The 27,539-nt window shown below is 35.3% G+C and overlaps 1 protein-coding gene across 1 annotated transcript in view; it reads right to left on the bottom strand.

The window, feature by feature from the left end:
• Nucleotides 1–27,539, bottom strand: part of MIB1 (MIB E3 ubiquitin protein ligase 1) — a 137,471-nt gene that overhangs the window by 6,723 nt on the left and 103,209 nt on the right. Inside the window, exons 13-20 of the mRNA XM_026006537.2 lie at nt 23,121–23,253; nt 19,547–19,633; nt 17,661–17,822; nt 13,854–14,035; nt 11,929–12,121; nt 7,985–8,063; nt 4,619–4,732; nt 3,236–3,336 (exon numbers count right to left, since the gene is read on the bottom strand). Coding sequence (XP_025862322.1) covers nt 3,236–3,336; nt 4,619–4,732; nt 7,985–8,063; nt 11,929–12,121; nt 13,854–14,035; nt 17,661–17,822; nt 19,547–19,633; nt 23,121–23,253 — 1,051 coding nt within the window. The remainder of the gene's footprint in view (nt 1–3,235; nt 3,337–4,618; nt 4,733–7,984; nt 8,064–11,928; nt 12,122–13,853; nt 14,036–17,660; nt 17,823–19,546; nt 19,634–23,120; nt 23,254–27,539) is intronic.

Genomic DNA, 27,539 nt, shown 5'->3' with positions numbered 1-27,539 from the left:
CTAGGAAATGGATAAAAACAGCCACTTCCAGCCTAAGTCAGATTCCCCAACTCTTGGTGCTATGCTATTCTTATATGAAACTATGACCGTATTATCAGGACTACTGGAGAGAGAGGGAGCAATGTAGAGATGTCCGTAAAACCATAGGACACACACTATGATACGATCTCAGCCCTGTCACTCCTACTTTAAAAACAAGGAAACTGGGACGCCTGGGTGGCTCCGCAGCTGGGCACCTGCTTTCAGTTCAGGTCGTGATCCCAGGATCCAGGACTGAGTCCTGCATGGGGCTCCCTGCAAGGAGCGTGTTTCTCCCTCTGCCTATGTCTCTGCCTCTCTCTCTCAGTCTGTGTCTCTCATGAATAAATAAATAAATCTCAAAACAACAACAACAAAAAAAAACACAAAACTGAGACTTCATAGGGCTAATAAACCATTCCCCACAGCAGGCCACAATGTGAACTGGGGTCCTATGCCTCAGGGCTCTCACTCCAAAACATGCTTCACTGGATAATTTTCAATGTAGAACCCCCTTATGTTAAAAACCATAAGTCTTGGTTACATATTAATAAATGTAACCTCATGAACTCAGAAAAATTAGAAGAATGTTAGGTATACTTTTGTAAAAACACCCTAGGAAAGCTCATATATTCATTCACAAAAGAACATTTCATGCTTTATAAAAATATTTTACCTTAATATATCACAATACTTTGTTCTAAATTATACTTTTCCCCAAATAACACAGAAATGAAATAATTTAAAAAGGAGATCTAGATTAATAAACTAGGCCTAAAGCCTACAAGAAAATGTAATGATCAACTTCAACAAAACCGGAGATCACTGTGGTGGGCAGGGGGAAAGAACTGTAATCTTTATTGTTAACCCTAGCCTTCTAGTGTATGTGCTGCTGAAGCGAGCACAAACCCCAGCCTTCTAAAGTAAATTTTCACACTTATCTAAAAGTTTGAGAAACAAAGCTGTAGAAAATTACATATTTTTTTTATTTTAAAAAAGCCAAACGAAGCACTGGGTGTTATGCTATTATGTTGGCATACTGAACTCCAATAAAAAATACATACAAAATAAGTAAATAAATAAATATTCTGGGGGGAAAAAAAGCCAAACGTGCCTTCTAGTGCCATTTAAATAGTTTCTTTTGCATTAAATTTTCACGAGTTATATACAGCTAATTAATAGCTCTTATTTCCAAAAGTAAACACATCTATGCAGCCTAGGTTAAGTTTCTTTGAGATTAATATATACTTATTACTACATGAAATTACACTGGAGTAATAGAAAGATTGGAGATTTAAATTTTAAAAAGGATTATTTAGCTGCTTTGTCTTGGTAACCTTGAAGGATTCCCTGTAAGAAATCCCATCAATCCTCAGAAAATGAATCTTCTTGTGACTGTTTAAATATTTTAGTAATGAAATATGGTCATGAAGATTATTTACAGAAGACACTTCTTTGGAGTGCTAAACTTGGATAAAGGTAGAGCTGAATTTTTCAGGATCCATAGTAAGGCTCAGAAGCTGTCACTGTTCACTTTAAGAACAATTTTAATTCACAATTAGGGGATGAAATGCTTTTTTATGCTTTTTTTGCAGAAGATATATTCAAAAATCAGTTTTACCTTCCAATAAGTGTCTTAGTGAAAAAGAAATGAGTTTCTAAGGAGCTTCAAGATTTTTGAAATGTTCTAATTTTATATTAGAATGAGCTAAATATGTTCCTATTTTTATGTTCCTACATAAAAACTGGAAAATCCATGTTTATCTTTACTTATTCATTACACAGTAAGTTTTACTGGTGCGAGATTTCAAAAGAAAACCTAGCTCAGTCACAGAGTTGTCATCTTTTCAGATGAGTGTTTAAATTCCTAGTAAATATACATGTCTAATTCTAAATTACTGTATCTACCCATATTACTTATATCATAAGGGTCATTAGTTATCCTGACTCATTATTATGTCACTTTCTTATAAATTCAGTACAAAGACAAGAGAGATGATTAACAACTGTATGGCAACACTGATGTGATACCCAAACTAAAGAAATAATACCCTGTGCTTCTCAATTCTTTGGATCTGATTTAATTGCTGGGACTAATGGTAAAGTGGGGACGGGGAGGCGAGGGACAGACTTTCTTACTATATATGTAAAAAGTTTTAACTAACTTCTTACTATATATGTAAAAAGTTTTAACTATTTTACTGTTGCTATTAAATATTGAGTAGATAAAAGAGTACATCTGTTAGCATGTATAAGTATGAAGAACAAGTTTAAAGGATAGAAAGCTACCCTTTCTTTTGAAGCCCCTCCATACATCCTGTCGAATCTTTTCCATCTACCCCTCACTGATACCCACTATTGTAAATATTGCATTCTTCTTTCCTTTGCTTTTCTTTATGGGGTGGTGTGTGTGTGTGTTTGTGTGTGTGTGAGAGAGAGAGAGAGAATATATTTTCCTTTCTACTGAAGTATCACATCTATACAGAAATGTGCACAAATCATAAACGTACAGCTTGATAACAGTTCACAAACTGATCAGATGTATGTAATCGGCACTTTATGTACCTCTCTATAAAAAACTTCCTCGTGCTCCCTTCCAGCCATTCCAGCTAAGAAAACTACTACGCTTCATTAAACACATCTGTACATTTTTTTTACAAGTTTGCTTACAAAAACAATATCTTACTTACTTATACTATTATAATGACAAACTTTTCCAAAGTATTTTTAGTAATTTATATTCCCATCAGCAGTGTGTGAGTTATGCCTGCCTGCTATGTATTCTAACACTTTGTATTGACAATTTCTAACGCTGAGTTTTCCATGCTGTCAGGTAGGTGAGAAAAGGCACCTCACTGTAGTTTTAGTTTTTATTTCTTCTTCTTTTTTAATGTAAGTTCTATGCCCAAAGTGGGGCCTGGACTCACGACCCCAAGAGTCCTTACTGCTCTACTGAATAAGTCAGCCAGGTGCCCCAATTTTCATTTCTTGATTACTAATCTGGTTGAATATTTTTCATGTTTATTGGTCACCTGTGTATTTCTTCTTTTAGAAAGTGCTTGATTAAATCTTCAAATCATAATACTTTTTGCAAATATTCAAATATATAACTGACATCCTAACATGAACCTCACTTACTACATAAACGTTAGTTTTACTGGAAAATATTAAATCCCATTCTTAGAATCATCATTTACCATAAAGAAATCATTATTACCTGCTCTTTAATGTCCTGTAACTGCTGCTGCAGCTTTTGCACATCAGCATTGACATTGGTATTATCCTTGTCCTTTTGTAACACTGGAATATTTCCACTTGCTACAATATGAGTAAAATATTTTAATGTTAGGACTTTTTTGACACATCAATGAATTTTTTATTTCTAAAATTATTACTGCTTTATTAAAAACACAAGACTATTAATAAAATCCTCCTTAAAATTTTTTCTCATTCATGGACAATAAGATACATACATTCACATTATACTCCTTCATTTATAGTCTTCAGAAAGAAATAAATTTGCACATTATTCTCTATTTATATTTAATTTAGCTAGACAACAATCAACACACAGATGTTTGGGTTTTCCGAGGCTCTACTTGGTTCCTTTAGCAAGCTCACAAATACATTTTATGCTTGTTTTCTCTGTTCTCATGTTGTACACAAACCTAAGGATGGAGGCAGCACAGCATTTTTAAGGTAGTTTTGGCAGCAGTGATTACAAAGTCTGTTAGATGACGTTTATGAGAACACACAAAAACCTAGGCTTCTTCCTTTATGCCCAACCCTCATTGCTATTGATTGGAGAAGAGGAACTCCATGCAAGGAAAGCTGTGACCATCAGTGGGTCTGCTAAATGGAGGGAAATTTTTTTTTCCAACTTTTATTACTCTCTAGATTTTTACTTTTTTAACTCCAGTTAATTTGTCCCTGGGATTTTTATTCAACTCTACTGGTGATAAAGACCAAAAGCCCTGAGCAAAAGTGGTTACACTGAAGTTATTCCTCATGTGTACACAGAACAAAGAAATCAAAGATACAACCCAAACCTGTATCTAGAGCAAAGATGAAAAATACTTTTATACAGCTATTGTATTAAAAAGGTTGAAAGTAAATAATTTACTTTTCACCTTTCTACTTCTTGAGTTATACTTCAGTATATGTACAGTTACTCTGTCCCAAATAAATACTATTCTATAGAATACTGACATGCACTAGGTAAAACCTGCTACACAAAGGAATGATGTGTTAATACTTGTGTAACTGAAAAAAAAATTGTAATATGCTGTTCTGCCAAGATATACTAAATTTAATCTTAAAAGAGCATATTTTCTTTAAGCAAGAATACAATGATTTTCTTTATATCATACATGGAAAGTTTCTTAAAAAATAAATGCTTATAGTTCTATGGTCATAATGCAAGCTAGAAAAATATAATTTCAAGTTTCCTGTAACAAGAGCAAAACCCCACCCATTCCTCTGTAGATTCAGGTCACATACCTTGTGCTTTACAAGGCAACAGTGTACTACACGTAAGACAAATGTTCGTGGAAGTTCCAAACAGAAGGAAGTAAGAAAAAGCTCAAGAGAATACACTTACAGATGTCATCAGTGGCATCTTCTGAACTTTTCCCTCCACAACACATAATGAAAGGCACTCTTCGTTCAACTACTGCCCGACACTGCACACACTTTTTCATCAGGCTAGCACAGTCTGGAAAATAACAATAGGATACTTCTTATAAGAGACAAAACAAATAAGAGGGTTGCCTTTCTCTGCTCATTTTTGTAACTCAAATTTCACACTGAGATAAACATTAAACAAATTCTATGCATACACGATTCTACCTTTGTAAAATGTTATCAACCTATGAATGTATATTCTCCATAGGCAACCTCTAGAAGAGAGAAGCCCACTGTTACGAAAATAATGTCATTTTCTAATACATTAGAACAAATTGTTAAAGAGATTTTTGTGTTTTCTTAAATAAAATATTTCAAGATCTTAAGGTTGAAAATAAAGGAGGGAGATAATTTTCTTAAGTTTTAACTAATAAAGAACTATAAAATTGCTCACATTATTTTCTAAAATTTTTTTTTTTAATTTTTATTTATTTATGATAGTCACAGAGAGATAGAGAGGCAGAGACACAGGCAGAGGGAGAAGCAGGCTCCATGCACCGGGAGCCCGACGTGGGATTCGATCCCGGGTCTCCAGGATCGCGCCCTGGGCCAAAGGCAGGCGCCAAACCGCTGCGCCACCCAGGGATCCCGCTCACATTATTTTCTAAACATACTTTCTATTACGAATAGCTTGTCTCTAAAACTCCTAAAATATGTTGAAGAATTCTCTTCCTTCTCTATCAAGTTGATGTAATCTAATAAGGAAATGGTTTAATAATTACTTTTTTAATGTAGCAATCAAGAACATATAAAAAATGTGTCAAAATGGACTTTCTGATATTTATATATCAGAGGATTGCTCTCTCATTCCAAAAAAGAAATACCTAGGCACAATTACAGGTTGTGGATTGTTAATTCTACATCTAAAGTTGCTAATTACAAAATAACATATAGTGCTTCAATATATCCTTTCCCATTAGCATTTACTATAGAAGTATACTCCTTAGTCTATGTGCCAAGTGTTTTTATCATTTAAAAAACATGGAAAGTATATAACAACTGTGACAGGTATCTAGGGATAATTTACGAACAAACACTAAACTTTAATAAGGCACAAAACCACTGACATGGACAAGATAAGGCATATACTCCTACTAGTGTTTAGGACAGACAAGGAATATCAAGGTTGATCTCATGTCAAGGACTAAACAGAGATGGGTCTAATGCTGGCTTATGCATGATGCACTAGGTAGGAGTAGAAATCTCATTTGAGATTTGTCTTCAATCTGAAGGCAGATTTTTTTCTTAAATTTAAAGGATTAATTTAAATGCCTCAATACATAATCACAATTATCTCAAATTCTTTTAACTATTAAGTTAGGTTGTTATATTTCTTCTATAAAATGTTTCTTCCTTCTGTCCAAAACAAATACAACCTCTCCTTCCTCTGTCCTGTCAAGGACATTTTATACTCTTCAAGGTTCCAATATTCTGCTTAACATTATTGGGATGGAAGTAATGGACTAAGTGCTTCACTGTACATTCCTATAAAGAGGGGCATTTTCCACCTCAATTTTATCTTCCCAAGCAAATAAATGTTTAACAATGTGTCTGTACAATGGAGAAAACAATCTACTTCTTACAGTTTTTCTGAAGATCAATGAGGAAACACTAACAGAGATTAAAACATCTGGTACAAGGGATGCCTGGGTGGCTTAGTCGGTTATGGGTCTGACTCTTGATTTCGGCTCAGGTGATGATCTCAGGGTGATGAGATCGAGCCCTACACTGGGATCCGTGCTGGGTGTGGAGCCTGCTTAAGATTCTCTCTCTCCTTCTGCCCCTCCCTTGACATTCATGCTCTCTTAAAAAAAGAAAAATGTCTAGAGGCGCCTGGGTGGCTCAGTCAGTTAAGTATCCGCTTTTATCTCAGGTCATGATCCCAGGGTTCTAGATTGAGACCCACATCAGGCCCTCTGATCAGTGGGGAGCCTTTCTCCCTCCCCTGCTCCCCCTGCTTATTCACTTTATTTCTGTCAAATAAATAAATAAATAAAATCTTTATTAAAAAATGTCTGGTAAGAGTTCAGAACTTAATAAAAGCTGCTACTCTTGTTACATGTAAATACCAAGACAATGTAAAATCTTTGAGAAACTTCCAGGGAAAGTACTGCAGTAAGGCTTGAAAATATTATCAACTACTCATTATAACCAGCTTTTTAATTCTCTGTAGGTCTTACTTAGGTCCATGACAAGGGCCAGCAAACTATAGCCTACAAACCAAACCCAATCAGGTGCTTGTTTTTGCTCTTTTTTTTTTTTTTTCAGGAGGCTCCACACCCAAAGTACAGCCCTAGGCACAGGGACTTGAACTTACAACCCTGAGATCGAGACCTGAGCTGATATTAAGAGTCAGATGCTTACATGATTAACAGACTGAGCCATCCAGGCACCCCTACCCCATGCCTGTTTTGTAAGTAAAGTTTTAATGAAAAGCAGTCCCGCCTTTCATTGACATGTTGTCTATGGTTGTCTTTGCACTGTGACAGCAGAGTTAAATAACAGGAAAGAGTTAAGTGGGGTGCCTAGGTGGCTCAGTGGTTGAGCATCTGCCTTTGGCTCAGGGCCTTGGCTCAGGGTGTGATCCCAGAGCCCAGGATGGAGTCCCGCATCAAGCCCCCTACAGAGAGCCTGCTTCTCTCTCTGCCTACGTCTCTGCCTCTCTGTGTGTCTCTCATGAATAAAATCTTAAAACAAAAACAAAAAAAGACAAAGAAAGAGGCAAATGTTGAACAGTACATGAATTTGAAAAGAACAGGGGAGATATAAAAAGCAAAGGCCTAAGAGATATTTTAAAACATCACTTGAACTTTAATATATTCTCCCAAAGAGACCTATCAGCTCTTCTGACATAAAGATGAAGAAAGGTTAACAAGGCCAGACATGATAGCCCCAAATAGTTGCTATAGGTGATTCAGTAGGAGGGGGAAGTTGCAGAAGAGGCGATATCACGGTGAAGATAAATGAAGATGTGCTACTTTATATGTGAAAAGGGCTAGACTAAAGGTTTCAAAATTCATTTTTGGAAATAAATTTCTATTGTGTATGAGAAGAGATCATCTTGTGCTGATTCATATGAAATCAAAATGTGAGTCGGTAGAACAAGGAGAGACATAGGTGACATTACACATATAGTACAGAGGAAGAGACAGAAGGTACTAGAGAGGCCCACCAATGTTTTATATTCATGGGTTATTTAAAAAAAAAAAAACCTCCAAGTTATAATTTGTTTCATTTTCTATTTTTATAAAAACACTGAGTAAGTTTTGTGTAGGCTACTTACTCTCACAAGCACACATGTGTCCACAAGGTTGAAAAAGAACAGCTGCTTTCTTGTCAGAGCATACCACACATTCTTCAATCTACAAAAAAGACATTATACCACAAGTGTGAACATCTACAGATAAATCTCATAACTCTAACAGTGCATTTTGTATCCAAGTGTATTTCCTCTATAAGGCAGCAGTCTCAGCACAGGAAACAATATGCATTCCTCCTCTGTCCTCTTGGTTACTCATCTTTCCACCTTTATAAACCCTGGCCCTTCACAGGTCCTATGTCAATGTTGATCTCGCTCTGTCCCAAAGAATGATAAAGAAAACTTCATTTCCTTTGTGGTCAGAAAGACCAGAAAAGACTTTAATTAAAACAAACAAACAAACAAAAAAAAAAACCACTATTTCGACATAAAAATTTAAAAAAACAAAGAAGTATAAAAATAAATATAAGATAAGCTAGATTTCTAATATTAATTTAAAAAAACCCAGCCAGATTCACAGAATGCTAGATCTCAAGTGGTATTTTTCTGTCTATCTACATCTGAGGAACTTTTCCGGGACTTGGTCAGTTCCCCCATGCTGGTGGGAGATCATGGCTTTAGGCTGCTCTTTCTACCTAATCTCTAAAGCCACAAGTCTGTTCAGAATTTCCCTCAATTTTACCTCCTCTTCATCTCCACTTCATCGGAGTGTTGAGTGCATAGCTATTTCTTAACCTTGGCTCTTGGCTTTTCTCACCCCCATCCTGTCCCACTGCCCTTGCTTCACATCCATCTGTCACCTGTTCTCCTTCTTTCTGATACACCCTGACATTCACATTCACCCATATCTTGCGCCATTTAATATTACTGTCCAAAAAGGATCACTCACCTATCAGTTCACCTAAATATTGCATACATGCTCTCTCTATGGGCTTTCCTAACTTATACCTTGCATGTACATAGAATTTCTGTAGCTGAATAACAGGAGAAAACTGCAAGACGTGGCTGGTCGAGATCTTTGTATTCCTGGATTCAAATTGCAGCTCCAATAATAACAAATTATCTAAAACATTGTTGGGCCACAGCTCTTTTTATCTGAATGATAAAGAATAACCTTTCTTCATGGGGTAGTAAAGGATAAATGAGATATTATGTGTGGAGTGTTTATTTCAAAATCAAACATAAAATCTGTCCAATGCATGATAATTCTCTTCTCCTCTCTATATAATGATGTGCTATTTCTTTAAAAGATTTTTTTTTCTTTAAAAGATTTCCAATGCAATTGTTTATACATCTCAATTGTAAATAAAGAGTTTAAAATAATCTAGCAAATTGATTTAAACATTGACTTACCAAATCCCCTAATATATATGAAGAAAATCTTTGTAGCCTTAGCTTTTTTCCCCTTTGAATTTTTTCCTCAGGTTATTTCCACCCCCCCCCCCCCTCAGGTTATATTCCCAGGAATGGAATTACTAAGTAAAGCATGTTTATTATAACAGCTCATAAATATTGTCAGGACAGTCTTTCAAAAACATGAACCCATTTAGTAATAAGCCTCCAGCAGTGTTTAACAGAGTGCCCATTTTCCACTTTCCTGGCTAGCATTTTTAATTTTCACTTATGCTAATTTGATAGGAATGGTTAATGGTAATTCATAATTTTTTATTTATATTTCTTTAATTGCTAAAGTGATGAGCCTTGTTTATTCCCCCTTCCTCTCTAAATACTAGTTTTGTAATTTGTTTCATCTTTAATGAAGATGTTCATTATCCTTTAACCACTTGGGGTCACTATTTCTTTATATTCAAAGGCTCTACAGCTAACCTGTCAGATCTATTTGGTGGGTATATTACTTTTTCTACTTTTCTCCAGTTTTGAAAATTTCATAATTTGAAAGTCATTGTGACAGCCCCCTAATTCTTGGAATTCAGAAGTGGTCTAAAAAGGAATGACAGCATATTCCTCCCTCTCTAGCTCTCTGTTGTATCAATCTTCCTTCTGTAGACACTTCTAAATTATGTCTGTGTACCATCACACAGGGGAAAGAACAAGGACTTAAGAATCAAGAGACCTGGGCAGCCCTGGTGGCGCAGCAGTTTAGCACCGCCTGCAGCCCGGGGTGTGATCCTGGAGACCGGGATCGAGTCCCACATCGGGTTCCCTGCATGGGGCCTGCTTCTCCCTCTGCCTGTGTCTCTTGCCACTCTCTCTCTCTTTCTATGTCTCTATGACTAAATAAATTTTAAAAAAATCTAAAAAGAAAAAAAAAAGAATCAAGAGACCTGCATTTAATATTCTGGGTATGCTTCTCTGAGCTTCAGTTTTTTCAACTGTGAATCCTAGAGCTGGACTAGATGACCAGTAAGGATTATTCTGTATCTAAGACTTTGCTGCTGGCAGGCAATGTGGGGCTCTCAACTCATTTTACATCTCTCTTAAAGCACCTACAACATCCTATATGGCAGAGTAGCTTTTAATCTAAGTCATAGTTTACCAGCAGATTACATATTTTTAAGAAGGGAATTATATACACTTCGCTCGACTATAAAGCAAGTGCTGAATAAAGATTTGTTGAAATAACGCTTAATCTACACAAAAAGTTTCAAGTGCAACAGATTATACAGATCAATCTAAAAACAAGAGAATGGCTGAAATTTCTTTCTGATGCAGTCCTAAACTATTGTTTAGTGAGCAGGTAACTAAATCAAATTATAAGTACCAAGTAGAATGATCTTCATCAATTAAGTACAGATGACACAGATATAACACATATAAAATGCCAACAGAGTACCTGCAGACAGTTAAGTGCTGTGAGTTCACCCTTCCCACCTTTACAAAGGGACTCAGCAGCTATGTGCCTAATGCTGCTACTCCAGGATCTCCTATCCAAAAATAACTTCCCTGTACTTTTTCTTGTGCCAAAAATTCTTCTTCTGGATCATAGAAAACATCCAGTCTTAGAAGGTTCCCTATGAAAATGTAAAAAGCCCTGGCAACATAACACCTTTTAAGTCACTGTCAGCTAATTCATTATAAGAATTAATGCTAGCTCCTTTCTAATTAATGAAGGTAAATGAATAGCTTAAGAAACGTCAGGGGAAAATGAAGCAAATAAAAAGAAAGGAATAAAAAAAGTGTATAAATTTCATAAGTGAAACCAAAGAAAACCAAACATATCTCCTGGTTTAAACTACTCACCTTAAAAGAAATCATTTGTAAGAAACTTAAATCTCATTTTACCCACACATACGAAAAAACTAAAAGGAAAATCAATTATTTCAGTACAAACCAAATGAGTAAGACGGTACAGTTACGATAAAGCACTAAGTTACACAGAAAAAGAATGAAACCGGAAACCCAGAAAATACTACTTCTCAAAAAGCAGAGTCAGACAAGATAAAAAGTTCAGAGTGGATACAGAATTGGCTTTCATTAACAACAGGATGATCAGACTTTATTTGCCTCTTGGTAGGACACAATACAAAGTGAGTAGCATCATCTGTGAGAATTTCTTGCCAAAAATGTTTAAGCTGACTCTAAACAAGACATTAGATCTAACTTCCAATTTACAGGAAACACAGAGGATAAAGAAACAAACAACACCGTGATAAAACAAATCCAAAATGTGTGACATTTTACCAAACGACGATAACAAAACAACTGGTCAAATATGAGTCCATGTACTCAAAAAAAACTACAATAAAAAATGGAATTAAGTACATCTTTAGGTTATAAGAGCCTTTGACAGCAAAAGAGTAGATCAATTTTATTTTCAACTTCTATAGTTTACAGTTAAATAAGGAAACTCAAAACTGTTCTCTTGATAAATATATAAATTATACATTCTTGTATTTAAATCATTCTTAGAAAGACTGAAATTTAATATATGGCATCATATAATCTTATTATTTATAGTCTCAAAGAACTTCATAAAATGATAAAATATTGTATTAAAAATATATTACCTTTGTCCTGGACTGAACTTGTTCTTTACAGATGAGGCATTTCTTGACTCGTGGAGAACATAAAGAACAGGTAGCAATATGTCCACATGGGCCAAAAAGAGTATCTCTCTTCATATCTGAACACACCATGCACTCTTCCAAAGTTTCAGAATCATTACTAATCATAGAAGGACTTCGAGAACCCACCTGGCCACTAATAAAAGAAAATATTTATCATCAATCCTTTTAATTAAAATGCTTTTTAAAAAATTGACGGCATCATTAGTATACATAAAACAGCTTTAGTTATGTTAAAAAATTAAGCTGTAACATCCATATAAGAAATAGTATATGCTATATTTTTCTATTTATATACACCTCTGCATCTTTATGTACTTCTAATACTATTCAAATTTCAAACTGAATAGCTCACCCAATGGAAAAGGGTGAATCTTCTTCTAACAGAGAAATCAAAAACATTACTCACAAAAAAATTAACATAAACACAGTTTCACTCAGAATCTGTTTTATCTATAACAGACCCAGCAGAGAAGGGCAGAGAAATAAAACAAAAATTCTAGCTAGAGCCCACATTAGTTTCCCTAACTACAGGCAGAATGAAGCATCATCAAAGTCCATAACTGACATGGCACTGTGGAAAACATGTCATTGCAGCTGCTGTTCAGACATTTCTCTAAATGTATCCTTGGGGAGCAGAAAACTCTACTATGGAAAGACAGAACTCATCTATAAATAAATAGATACAAGACACAGAAGTACATATATAAGACCAACTACAGCTATAAAAAGAGGATACGATTTTACAATTTCTACCACAATCTTCAGCAACTCACGAATACCCATGCATGCACATGCAAAGGGACTTTATCTTATACACCGGTGTTAGTTATTACTGCAGAAATTATAGTGCATTCTATATTTTTTGATGCACACTGTCATTTTGTAATAGGATTTTATGTTCCTTAAGGATACACTTAGAGAAATATATATACCTCATTATGTTAATTTCCCATTAACACAGCTCTATGTATGGATTCCAAAGAGAAGCCATTTATCACTATACCCAAATTATAAAAGAGGCAAGAGAACACAAGATTAAAGGACAACTACTGAAATGTTCAGTGACAAGAACCAAGTATAAAGGGCAATAACAGATACACAGTACCATTTAGATTAAAAAAAAAAATGTAACGAAATATACATCTTTGTATGTCTACAGTATCTCATAATAAGAAAATCAGTTGCATTATAAATAACTAAAATCACTGATATATTTTACTTTTAGAAAAGAAGACAAGTATGAAATCATTTTTAAAGACAACTCTATCAGGAATTGGTTCTTTCTTTCTTTTTTTTTAAAATTTCTTTTTATTGAGTTCAATTTGCCAACATATAGCATTACACCCAGTGCTCATCCCATCAAGTGCCCCCCTCAGGAATTGGTTCTTTCATGTGTTCATTCTTTCAAATTCTTTCAATCCTTCAGTGATACTTAAGTGAATACCTGTCAGGCAATGTGCAGGGTGCTAGAATTACTAAATTATCACAGGGTTTTTGTAAGATACACCTTACTGGTGAGCATATAAAAAAGTCTATTAAAAGTTTTAAATACATCTAACATTAATCACAGCAACTTCACTAGTAAGGCTTTTTCTTATAAATTCCTCTAATATGTAGGAGTACTGGAAGATCAAACTGGTTTAGAAAAGTTTCTTAGCATTTATTATGCATAAAGCATCATATTCAGTAATGTAGAAAATACCACATAGGAGACATAGTGCCTGTAGGAAAATTTTTAAGGAAGAAAGGGTCAACACAAAGATGAGCAAAGACAAAGACATTTTCAAGTAATCAAGTCCTCCATTATGAAACCACATGGTACTTTATACAGAGAGAATATTTTTATGATAATAAATGATACAAACCTGACTTTTTCCTTATGACACTTTGCCAGTGCTTTGCAGAGACTTGGATCAGGACAGAGATCAAGCGGTGATTGACCTTTCTTATTTCGAATGCTAAGATCAGCACCATTGGCAGCCAAAAAACAGGCAATAGACGCTGCACTCTTCTTCTCTGCCCCCTGGGTACCAAGTCCCATTATTAACTGAAATCAAATGAAAAGAGTCATGATTTTCTCCTTGAGAATCAATTCTCACCACCAAATATGTGTGTGCATGTATTATTCAAAATAGACACATTATTATACAAAAATACATGTCTGGAAAGAACTAATGGCTTACGCAGATATGGTGGGCCTTTATGAGTTGCAGTCCTAATATCTATTCCCCTCTTCACTCCAGTTTTCTCAGGTATATAGCTTGAGAACTCTCTAGTTTTACAGGTGGACCAAAGAAGGCTAAGGTCAGTCAGATATCCACCTCATCTATGTGATTAGTTCAGGGATGACAAAATCAGGTCAATTAGGCCAATAAAACCCTAGAACAAGACACCTGATTGACATATTGAGGAAATAGTAGTCCCTTCTCTCTCTATTTATTTATTCATTCATGAGACACACACACACAGAGGCAGAGACATAGGCAGAGGGAGAAGCAGGCTTCCTGCAAGGAGCCCAATGTGGAACTTGATCCCAGGACCCCGGGATCATATCCTGTGCTGAAGGCAGATGCTCAACTGCTGAGCCACCCAGGCATCCCAGTAGTCCCTTCTCTACTCAATTTAGCTCTGGAGGTGCTAATAACGAACATGAAATAGTAAGAGGAGAGATGAGAGAGAGATGAGGCTCAGTTCCTTGGTTCCAATACCAAGGAACTGAGCCAAGAAATGGAAGAGGAAATAAATCAGGTTCTGATGTCATATGAGCTACTGATTCAAACATGTTCTCAAACATCCATAGAGCATCTACAATGGACCAACTACTACTTTTAGCACTTTCCATGAATTCACTCATTTAATCTTTACAATAACTATATGGAGGCAATTATTCCACTCCTTTATAAAATGAGAAAGGAGGCACACAGGAGTTAAGAGAATTTACCAATGGTTATATAGAAAGGCAGCAATTCTCAAACACCTTGGTCTCAGAACCCCTTCACATTCTTAAAAATGATTCTAAAATTCACATGGAAAGGTGAAAGACTTAGAATACTCAAACGACTTTGAAAAAGGAGAAAAAAGTTGGAGGACTTTTCCCTGAATTGAATGATTATTATAAAGCTAAAGTAATAAAGACAGAGGGTTGGTATCACATAGTTAAAGACACAGATTAAAAGAAGAGAATACAGGATCCAGAAAGGCTCACATAAAAAAAAAAAAAAAAAAAGGCTCACATATATGGTTAACTGATTTGTAATAAAGGCACAATAGGCAACTCAGTAGAAAAGGTCTCTTCAACAAATGGTGATCAAATAACTGGAACATCCATAAGACAAAAAATGAACTCGTATTCATACTTCATACCATATATAAAAATTAACTGAGGGACGCCTGGGTGGCTCAGTGGTTTAGTGTCTGCCTTTGGCTTAAGGTGTGATCCTGGGGTCCTGGAATCAAGTCCCACATCGGGTTTCCTGCATGGAGCCTGCTTCTCCCTCTGCCTGTGTCTCTACCTCTCTCTCTCTGTCTTTCATGAGTAAATGAAATAAAATAAAAATTAACTCCGAATGAAACACAGTCTGATGTAAGACCTAAATGTGAGACAGAATCCAACAAAATCCTAGAGAACACAGGTAGCAAACTCTTTGATCTCAGCCACAGCAACTTCTTGCTAAACATGTCTCCAGAGTCAAGGGAAACAAAAACAAAAATGAACTACTAGGACTTCATGAGGACAAAAAGCTTTTGCACAGTAAGGGAAACCATCAACAAAACTAAACGGCAATCTACCAAATGGGAGAAGATACTTGCAAATGACAAAGGGCTAGCATCCAAAATCTATAAAGAATTCATCAAATTCAACATTCAAAAAATAAAAAATCCAGTTAAGAAATGAGTAGAAAACATGAACAGACATTTCTCCGAAGAAGACAAATGGCCAACAGACACATGAAAAAAAGGATCAAATCAGGCATTATCAGGGAAATACAAATCAAAACCACAATGAGATACTACCTCACACCAGTCAGAATGGCTAAAATTAACAAGTCAAGAGACAAGAGTTGTTGGTGAGGATGTGGATAAAGACAGAACTCTCTTACACTGCTGGAGGGAATGCAAACTGGTACAGCCACTTTGGAAAAACAGTAGGAGGTTCCTCAAAAAGTTAAAAATACAACTACCCTATGACCCAGCAAGTGCACTACTAGGTATCTATCCAAAGGATGCAAACATAGTGCAAAGGGGCACCTATACCCCAATATTTATAACAGCAATGTCCATAATAGCCAAGCTATGGAAAAAGCCCAGATGTCCATCGATGGAAAAATGGATAAAGATGATGCAGTGTGTATACAAACACAAACACACACACACACACACACACACACACACACACACATACACACACACAATGTAATATTACTCAGCCATCAATAAGAATAAAATCTTGCCACTTGAAACGGCCTGGCTAGAACTAGAGGGTATTATGCTAAGTGAAGTAAGTCAGTCAGAGAAAGACAAGTACTGTATGATTTCACTTATATGTAGAATTTAAGAAACAAAACTGATGAACACAGGTGAAGGGTAGGAAAAATAAAATAGGTTAAAAACAGAGAGAGACAAACCATAGGAGACTCTGAACTATTACAGACAACAAACTTTGGATTGCTGGAGGGGAAAAGGGTAGAAGGATGGAATAAACTGGGTGATGGGCATTAAGGAGGGTACTTGATGTAAGGAGCACAGGTGTTATAGAAGACTGACAAATCACTAAATTCTACCCTGAAATTAATGATATACTATATGTTAACTTGATTTCAAAAGGAAAAAAAAAAGAATCATAGTTCTAAATGTAACAGCTAAAACTTAACGAACTTCTAGTACAAAAGAGGAGAAAACCTTAGTGATCCTGGGTTTAGCAAAGATTTTTCAGAAAGGACACAAAACACAAACAATGAAAGAAAAATTTATAAATCAGACTTCATCAAAATTAAGAATTTCTGGGGATACCTAGGTGGCTCAGCAGTTTAGCGCCTGCTTCAGCTCAGGGTGTGATCTTGAAGTCCCGGGACCGAGTCTACATCAGGCTCCCTGTATGGAGCCTACTTCTCCCTCTGCCTATTCTCTGCCACCCGCCCTGTGTCTCTCATGAATAAATAAAATCTTAAAAAGAAAAATTAAGAATTTCTGCTCTTCCAAAAACAGTATTGTAAGAATGAAAAGACAAGCCAGATGAGGAGAAAATATGTGCAAATCCCGTATCTGATACAGAATTTGAATTCAGACTCTTAAAACTCAATAGTAAGAAAACAGTTCAACAATGCACAAAAAATGTGAACAGATACCTCATCGAATACATATGACTGACAAGCAAGTGAAAAGATGTCCAATATCAATGACTGCTGAGTCATTAGGGAAATGTAAATCAAAACCCCAACATACCACTACACACCCATATAAATGGCTAAAGTTAAAAAATAACCAAACAACTTTCAATAGAATTAGAAACAATATAGTCAGAATTAACTATTACTTAGTCCATAAACTAAGTTTCTACATATGCAGTTCTAATAAAATATTTTATCAGAAACAGATTAAATTAACCACAAATATAGATCTTGCATATCTTGTACTACTTCCAGTAGTACAGAATTAAAGATTAATTTACTCACTGTGTTTTTGGATGGCTCCCATGCAGCATCTACCTTCCCCACATCTTGCATATCTTGGAGCTGACGCAGCTGAGACAAGGTATGATGCCTCAGAGCTTCATGCAAAGGAGTATCCCCATCCTTATCCTGAATATCTAATTTGGCACCTGCACGGACCAAAAGCTAAAAGAGAAAGACATCTTATTTTGCTAAGGTCTCTCTGGCCGATAAGAAATTACTACATATTTAAAGTAACAGAGACAAAATCAGAGAGGGAGACAAACCATAAGAGGCTCTTAACTATAGGAAACGAACTGAGGGTTACTGGAGGGGGAGGAGTTAGGGGATGGGGTAACTATGTGATGGATATTAAGGTGGGCACTTGATGGAATGAGCACTGGGTGTTATATATAACTGATAAATCATTGAACTCCACCTCTGAAACTAATAATACACTATATGTTATTTAATTGAATTTAAATAAAATAAATTTTGATAAATAAAGTAACACTGACAGATCCCTGGCCCTACCTGAAGGTAGTGATCTCAGAGTCATGGGTCTACTTAGGATTCATTCTCCCTCTCCCTGGACCCTTCCTTCCCCTGCTCGCTCTAGCTCTCTCTCTCAAAGGAATAAATAAAATTTGTAATAATAAATACACCTTTAAAAATTAAAAAGATTTTGTCAAGTAATTTCTACACCCAATGTGGGGCTCAAATCCACAACCCCAACATCAAGAGTTTCATGCTCTACTGACTGAGCCAGCCATTATCCCCCCTTTTTCTCCTTTTAATTGCAGATATGTGAATTAAGTACTTCCAATAGGACCAAATTGTAAATGTTCACAATTCTACTACTACTTAAAGATATTAACTTATTTCAAGCAAGTTATTTATTCTATTCTCTTTGTGGTTAATTTTCTCCAAATGTACAGTCATAAGAAAAGTCCAAAAATCACAGATAAATGAAAATATTTTTAGCAAGAGGAATTTTAGGTAACAATGTGAAGTGTGTGCTAAACTACTGAGGTATTAATATAACTCAAAAATATCTTAAATATAACTTTATATTTAAGACTTTACTTATAGTGCTTTATTGATTTTCCTAATCCTTTCTACAAATGCTGTCAGTTTTAAAAAAACACAACAGAAGACAATCTCAAGCATATGGTCTTACCTGTCTTGGCAAATTATCATTTGTTGGTGGTTTTCCTTTTTCTTACTTTGTTCCCAAAAGTTTACATAAAATGTCACTCTAGGACAGTGTTTCTCAAATTTGAACATGCATGAGAATTACCTGGAGGACTTGTTAAACCACAGATTGCTAGTTCCCACCCCTGGAGGTTCTGATTTGGTCGGTCTGAGGTGGGGCCCAAGAATTTTCTACCAAGGTCCCAGGTGATGCTGATGCTGCTGGTTCAGCTTCTAAACTTTAAGAATCACTGCTCTACAAAAAAATTTTAAACCGATAATCTTTCAAATATTTTCTCTGGAATATCAGATTAGTCAAATAAAAATATATATTTCAGTTTTTTTGGAATCTGTGCAGTAAACGTCCAACCTAAGCTTTTAATTATAGTTCACTCTCAATTACACAAATTAAGAGGAAATGTACTTTTTAAAAGCCAGTTTATATGTTACCATGAAATTCTCTGATTTAATATTTTGGGAAGTCGCAAGTCTGGCAACCAAATTATACAACAGACCTTGAATATCAATTTTAAGATTTTTTCCTCTATTATAAATTAAAAAATCTTTACCCAACTAATACAAAATATTAGCCTAAAATCATAATTTTTACAACCAACTATGCTTTTTGAAAGACCTAACCATGTATAATTTTCAAGACCTTCTAGAAATCTGTCTAAAAACATATCAGGTAAGATTCTTCTTAGTAAATACTTTACCCTCACAATCTGGGTGTGCTGTCGTTCAACAGCAAGGTGTAGGGCAGTCTGTTGGTTCACATTCTGGATATCCAGATTAGCATTACCCTGAAAAAGAAGAATGAAGTTTACATACTCATAATTTGACAACCCTGGACACTAAAACTGTAACACTTCATTAGAAATAAACAACACAGAACACTGTTGACCACTCTCCTCCCTTCTAGCTACAGCAACATTGTTCTCATAACAGTAGCTGGCAATACAGCAAGAATTAGATGGGGCAATAAACTTTCTGAGATAGAACAGCAAGTTTACAATAATTACTTATTATGGTGACTCCATCTAGGAACAGTAAAAAAACAAAGTTCAGTACAGAGCTCAAACACAGCTCCCTCTCAATCTCCATTATATAGCAACAGAGGTAATTACTTCCTTTTAATTGTAAATAATATTTCCTGAAGTTCTATTAGTGAGTCTTCATATTGGATTTAGATTTACTTTAATGACCTAATAAGGTCACCTCCTCTTGCTGCATGACTGAGCTCTTATTCAGTGAAAAGGAACTTCGCTGGAGGGTGAGAAGACAATGCTTAATTAGTACATAAAAATACTTACTAAAGGGAAAGCACAATGTCCTACCAGGGTCCTGGGATAGTCAAAGCACTATTTGAGAACAGTTGATGCCAAGGACAGAGGAAAGAAACTGAAAAGCAAAAGTCCTAAACTTATTGGCACAAGGGGACCTAGAGCTTCTAGAACTTAAGAGGCATTCTGCTATTTCATGATCATTTCCTCGGCTCTAACACAGTCATAGTGCAACTTATTTCACACGGTCAATATGATGATGGGATTAAGGGTGGGCTGCCTCAAAATAATGCCACTTTGGCATATTGATTATTTTGAATTAAAGTTACTTAAGGGGATCCCTGGGTGGCGCAGCGGTTTGGCGCCTGCCTTTGGCCCAGGGCGCGATCCTGGAGACCCGGGATCGAATCCCACGTCGGGCTCCCGGTGCATGGAGCCTGCTTCTCCCTCTGCCTATGTCTCTGCCTCTCTCTCTCTCTCTGTGACTATCATAAATAAATAAAATAAAGAAAAAATAAAAAATAAAAATAAATAAAGTTACTTAAGAAATAGCCAGAGCAAGGACACTCTGACCTTCCTTCATTCCCCTGAAAGCAGAAAATAAATTCCCCGTGTGAAGGCTATCCTTCCCTGCATCTGGAGGGTAGAGGGCATCCTTATTGCCAGAGATAAGAAATTAAGGACCAAGAATTACTATCTAAACTTTGTTACTTCATTTATTTATTTGCTACCCCAAGTGCAAACCCCTTTGTGTATTCTCCACAAATTATTATTTGTTTAAAAGGTATAAAAAGTTGCCTCACTTTGGAGAGTCTCATATTTTTCTGAGCTCCCACGCATACAAAATTAAATGTGTTTTTCTCCTATTGTTATGTCTCATGTCAATTTAATTATTAGACCAGCCAAAGAACCTAAAACGGAAGAAAAAATTTTCCTCCCCTCCAGTAAAGATTCAGAAGAAAAGCATGTAAAACCACCCTATATACATCTTGTGTAATAATTTTAAAAATTAAATTAAGAAAAGGACTACAGATCCGTAAGATAAACTTTATCATTCTGTTTACATCTTAGAACCATTCATGCCCTCTGAATACAACTCTGAAACCCCACCTGTGCCCTTGCTTGGGGTATTAGGTAGAGTTGAAACTCCAATAATGCTATGACATATTCTGGAAGATCGGAGTTTCTGATTTGTTTTTATTATTTATGTTTCTCTGGGTGTCATCAGGAAGAACTTGATCTCAGTTTGTTTTCTTACCATGCCTGTTCTCATTAAATGCACAAAGTGAGAGATTTTCTTTTTTAAGTTCCTGAACTTTTCCATCATTAGATTTTCCAAAGTAGTATTCACTGTACGGAGGTACTATAATTCCTTTATCTAGAGAGTAGTTCATGAACATCGAGCCCACTTCCAGTTTGAGGTTATTACATGTCAAGCTGCTAAAAATATTGTGCACTAAAGTATTTGTGAGGAAATATGTCCTCAGTTCTCTTGAGTACATACCTAGAAGGGGGGCTACCAGGTTGCATAGTAAATACATGCATAATTTTATTAAGAACTGCCAAAACTTTCAAACTTTCAAAGTGGCTGCTCTAAAAAATACCAGCAATGTCTGAATTCTAATTGCTCCACATCCCAACTAACATTTGGTTAATCTTAGTCATTTTCATTGATAGTTAGTACCAGAAGCAGATTAGTAGTATTTCACTGTGGTTGTAATTTCTAATATGTGATTATTGAAGCAAAATCACAGGAAATATGGTCAACATCAAAAAATAACTATTTCCATTTATTTGTAATATACAATTAGAAACTGAAAATTCAAACAATACAATTTACAACAGCATGAAAGAAACGAGTTAAGATAAATCTGGGGGAAAAAAGGTTCAATCTAAAATGTGCAGTGCAACCAGAATGTCAAGACTTTTTAATGGAAACTAGTAATCCGATTCTAAAATTTATAGGGACGTTCAAAAATCTAAAATATTGAAGTAACTCTCAGAAAAAAGAACAAAGAACAAAGTTGGAAGAGTTACTTTAACGGATCTCAAGACCTAACTAAAAACAATAATCAAGACAGTGTGACACTGGCATATCGTTATCTGTATTTTGCATTGAAAAGGAAATTATCACAATTAACAATAATTTAAGAATAGTAACCTTAATAATAAAGGCTTATTAGTCAATGGTATTGGTGACAGATGATAGCTACACTGGGGTGAGCAGAGCATAATGAATAGTATCCGAATGGTCAAATCACTATGCTGCTGTACACCTGAAACTAATGAAACACTGTGTGTCAGCTATACTTCAATGTGATGCTAATTACACATAATGAACAATTTACTAAATGTTCCTGCTATTTCATCTTCTTAACTAGACTAAGTTCTGTGAATCAGAGATCACAGATAATTCTTTGGTAACTTCAGTGCTTCTATATGGCATATGCTTCATTGAAGTATTTAAAAATTTTGCTGAAAAACTAAAACATCATAAAACTATAGTAAATAAATTCCCCCAAAATCCAATCTCATAAAAATGTGGTGTCATCTTATTTCAAAGATGAATCAAATGACTGAAGTGAACCTGCTGCTATCCAGTCACAGATTCCTGGAGTCCAGCAGTAGACATGAACCGAATCCCCAAGTCCTGGCTGTAGCCTGGTGTTATCTGACAGCAACTGGCCACACTAGCTTAGATACCAACATAATGGTTCTTGGCCTTATGGCTGATGGATACTTCTAACAACAGTGGTAGCGATTCTGGAAAATAACTTATGCCTATTTCATGGAACCAATCTAGGAACACTGTAGAAGGGAATAATCGGGCTACACACACACAGACCACTACCCTCCATTTAAGAGTGTTAGGCAGAAGAATGAAGTGCACCATATCTGAATTTCCATAATCATGGGATTTTACTGTAACCTATCAATAGGTAGTTGATGAAATAAACGAATGGCAACGGTCCAAAATTGTTAAAAATTATGGCACAGCTTTTCCTACCTGATGTACCAACAGTTCAGCCACTTCTACATGATTGTTAAGCGCAGCCAGATGTAAGGCAGTATAACCATCATCTTTCTTCTCATCCACAATCCATGGTCTTGGTAATTTAGACAGTAAAACACGCATTGCACTGAAAATCAAGTTTACATGATTTTGAGATTTACATAATTTGATATTTAATTAAATATTTCACTATTTTCTTTAGAAAAAATGTTCAAAGAAAACTTCTGAAATCAAATAAAAACATTCTTCTTTAAAGAAAATCATGCACTGAGAGAAACATGAATTGTATTTTTTTCTAAATCTCTAATGTGCAGTTTTTTGATGTTTTAGGAAGTAAAGAAACTATCACCATTTAGGGAATAGAATCAAACTAGAATAGGAGTGTTACAAAAGGAAAAACCTAATGAGAGAAAAAAAAAAAAAAAAACAAAGGAGAAAGAAATAGATCCAAACAAGGACAATTTATGGTCTTTTGGAAACTCTGAGGTTCAACTTGAATATAATCTATTAATGAAAGAGTAAATAAAGAAAAGCCAGGTTAACAACAACAAAGTAGGAATAATAGTGATAAAAAGACAAATTTCATGTAACTGGTAGATTATCATGAACTGTAGTTAAAAATCTGACATATATCATTTAGCAATGCTAAATCCAGTTGGTATCTAAACACACAAACTGGTAATTACAATATTTAAAATTTTGGGATCAATAACAACGTATTTCCAGAGCAAGAAAGTTATTCTAAAGAACATCAAAAAGTAAAGCATAAAAGAGGAGGAGAAGTCATTATCAAGAAGTGATGCTTCTTCAAAAAATAAACTATTGGGACTACATCAAAATAAACTTTGCACAGCAAAGGAAACTATCAACAAAACAAAAAGGCAACCTCCTCAATGGGAGAAGATATATGCAAATGATGTATCTGAGAAGAGATTAATATCCAAAATATGTGAAGAATTTACACAACACCAAAAAAACCAATTTGATCAAAAAAATGGGTAGAGGACCTGAACATTTTTCCAAAGAAGTCATACAGATGGCCAACAGACATATGAAAAGATGTTCAACATTACTAATCATCAGGGAAATGTAAATGAAAACCACAATGAGACATCACTTTATACCCGTCAGAATGGCTAAAATCAGAGACAAGAAATAACGTGTTGGTGAGGAGGTAGAGAAAAAGGAACCCTCTAGGGTACTGCTGGTGGGAATATAAATTTGTACAGCCAGTGTGGAAAAAAATATGTTCTTCAAAAAATTAAAAATAAATCATATGATCCAGTAATTCCACTACGAGGTATTTACCCAAAGAAAACAAAAACACTAATTCAAAAACATATATACATTCCTGTTGCAGTAAACAGTACACTCCTATTTACTGCAACATTACTTACAAGAGCCAAGATATGGAAGCAATCCAAGTGTCCACTGACAGACAAAATGGATAAAGAAGATGTGGTATATATACACAATGGAATATTACCCAGCCATAAAAGAAAAAAAGGATGAGGTCTTACCATCTGTGACAACAAGGATGGACCTAAAGGGTATTATGCTAAGGGAAATGAGTCAGGTAGAGAATACTACATGATTTAACTTACATGTCAAATCTAAAAAACAAATGAATACACAAACAGCAGAATCAGACTTATAAATACAAACAATAAACTGATGGTTGCCAGAAGGGAGGGGAGTTAGAGAGGGGGAGATACGGGCTTCCAGTTACTGGATGAATGAGTCACAAAAGGGTCAAAGGTACAGCATAGAGAATATAGTCAATGATATTTAATAGCACTGTATGGGGACAGATGGCAGCTACACTTGCGGTGAGCACAGCATAACATATAGAGATGTTCAACCACTATGCTGTACATGTGAAGTACATCATATGTCAACTACACTCAACTAAAAAAAATTATTTTTAAAGAAATACCTAGCCCACTCCCAAAAAAAAAAAGTAAAATTAAAAGCAACTTTTCTTACCATATACCAGTAACTGCTTAACAGAAAGATTTTATGCAGAAAACTCATAACTTCGAAAAATCCTCCCTTAATATATGTATCCACTATTTTGTTTAAGACTGAGAAAATGACTACTCCTATAAAGAGTGTTGGACTTGGCATGGACCTGATATACACATATTAGACATTAGGGGTTTTCCCACTCCTAACAAAAGACATAAAAACCGAAACACTTTTAAATTTGTGCCAACAAGGGGGTGGAGGGGAGCAAGCATAATTACAAGCATTAAGCTTTACATCCAAAAATTATTAAAAAGCCTTTCTCTGCTGTATTCATTTATTAATGTTTATGATAAATAAAATATAAAGGAACATGAAAAAATAATAATAAAATTGTGCCAACAGAGTATTAAAAGACAAGAAATGATAATAAGACACATATTGGGATAGTTTTTCTTAGGTGATACACATGAAAGATAAAATTTTGAAATAGAGAAATGTTACAAACATATGGAGAAATAGGCTGAAGATGTAGAATAAGAGTGTATAAATGAAACTGTAAGCCTATAAAATGAGAATAAGGCCTAACAAGACCCAGAACATATTTCTTTAACATAATGGTCTATGAATCCCAAGTAGGAAGCCCAAGAAATCTCAAAACAGTCTCTGGAAGATCCAAGTACTTTTTTTTTTTTTATGATTTTATTTATTTATTCATGAGAGACACAGAGACACACACAGAGAGAGAGAGAGAGAGAGAGAGAGAGAGAGAGAAACAGAGACAGGCAGCGGGAGAAGCAGGCTCCATGCAGGGAGCCCGACGCAAGACTCGATCCCGGGTCTCCAGGATCACATCCTGGGCTGAAGGCGGCACTAAACTGCTAAGCCACCCGGGCTGCCCAGATCCAAGAACTTCTAAAACTGTATTCAAATTTGGAAGTTTACAGCTTTTATCAGATTTTAAAATAGGTTTGTAACCCAAAGTATACAGAGAATCACAACTTAAACACAGCTTTTAGTGGTTGTTACTAAAGTCATCATCACTGCTTTGGGGTGACAAAATTATTTCAAAATCTATGGAAAAGTATGGACGTATCTATATGTCCCAGAGAAATGCACGTATCTATAGCTCTGCCTACAATTTTGAAAGAGTCTACAAACCCCTAAATCCCATTTGTGGATCTCACAGAAAGTTCAGGTTTCCTATTTTAGTTCGTTTACAGTAATTGTGAGTATTCTGATCTTCCTCCTTAGGTAGACTAAAATAAGATACTAGATATTGGGGTGCCTAGCTGGCTCAGTGGTAGAGTATGTGACTCTTAATCTCAGGATTGTAAGTTGGAGCCCCACATTGGGTGATTACTTAAAAATAAAATCTTTAAAAAACGAGAGAGAGATACTAGATACTATGTAACTTTGACTCAGATTCTTAACAGGGAAAAAAACTGGTACCACATTGTACTACTGGATGTTTGGATTTGGCATAATCATGGTGCCAAAACATTATCTAGAACTCTACACATATGTATGTAAGAAATGACCATGTAAGAAATGAATTTATAAGGCTTTTATGATTCTTTTGGAGAGTTTAGAAGATATAAGCAATAAATCACGCGGAAAAAAACTTTTATTAAAAATAAAGTGAATTCATAAGATAGTAATGTAAACACTTACTGATTTAAACAAAAACTGATAGGATTATGTTGAGAGAAATGGTGTAAGAGACAATGTCAATAGTTTTAAATCTTCATTTCTCATGACATGACATCAGTAGATATTATCTACAATTGATAAATTAGGAAAACTGCAGGATAAGATGGAAGTTACTGAATAGGGAGGGTGTTGGGGGAAGCAAAGGGATGAAGAGGGATAAAGCAGAACACATTCTTTCATTATAAGCTTTGTAGTAGTATTTGACTTAGCTATGTATATATGTATCAGATTTTTAAAATTTAAGTCAAAACACTAGAATAATATTTAGGCTTACTATATTAACATATTTTAACTTGCTTCTTTAGTTCTTATAGCCAAACTATACAAATATGACGTAAGTTTTACATTATAAAGTGTGGTTCATGCTACTTTCACGAAGTTTTTTTTTTTTTTTTAGTCATATTACTGAATATCCTTGAGAAGATGGTTCTTGTGAAACCATGTTTCCCACTATCTTGCATTCCTGTTTCAGAAGTACCTTCTCATATTATGCTGCCAATAACTCAGAGAAAAGAAAGGGAAAGAGGAGCAGTTTCCTTCTCTGAGCATAAGCTATCCACTGACATGTGGATGTCCAAGCCATTATAACTTGTCCTTCTGGGCTTGTATTTCCTAAGTGAACAAGTGAGAGAAAGCTGAAGTCTCTCAGAAAGAAGAGCCATGGCTCAGAAGATTAGTAAGGCATTTAAACAGAAACAGAGACGTATTTTTGAAAACCTACTCTCTCTACTATCT

This window comes from Vulpes vulpes, chromosome 13 (genome assembly GCF_048418805.1).
Source record: "Vulpes vulpes isolate BD-2025 chromosome 13, VulVul3, whole genome shotgun sequence".
In the NCBI taxonomy this organism is placed as follows: Eukaryota; Metazoa; Chordata; class Mammalia; order Carnivora; family Canidae; genus Vulpes; species Vulpes vulpes.
This window is presented reverse-complemented; position numbering and strand designations above follow the sequence as displayed.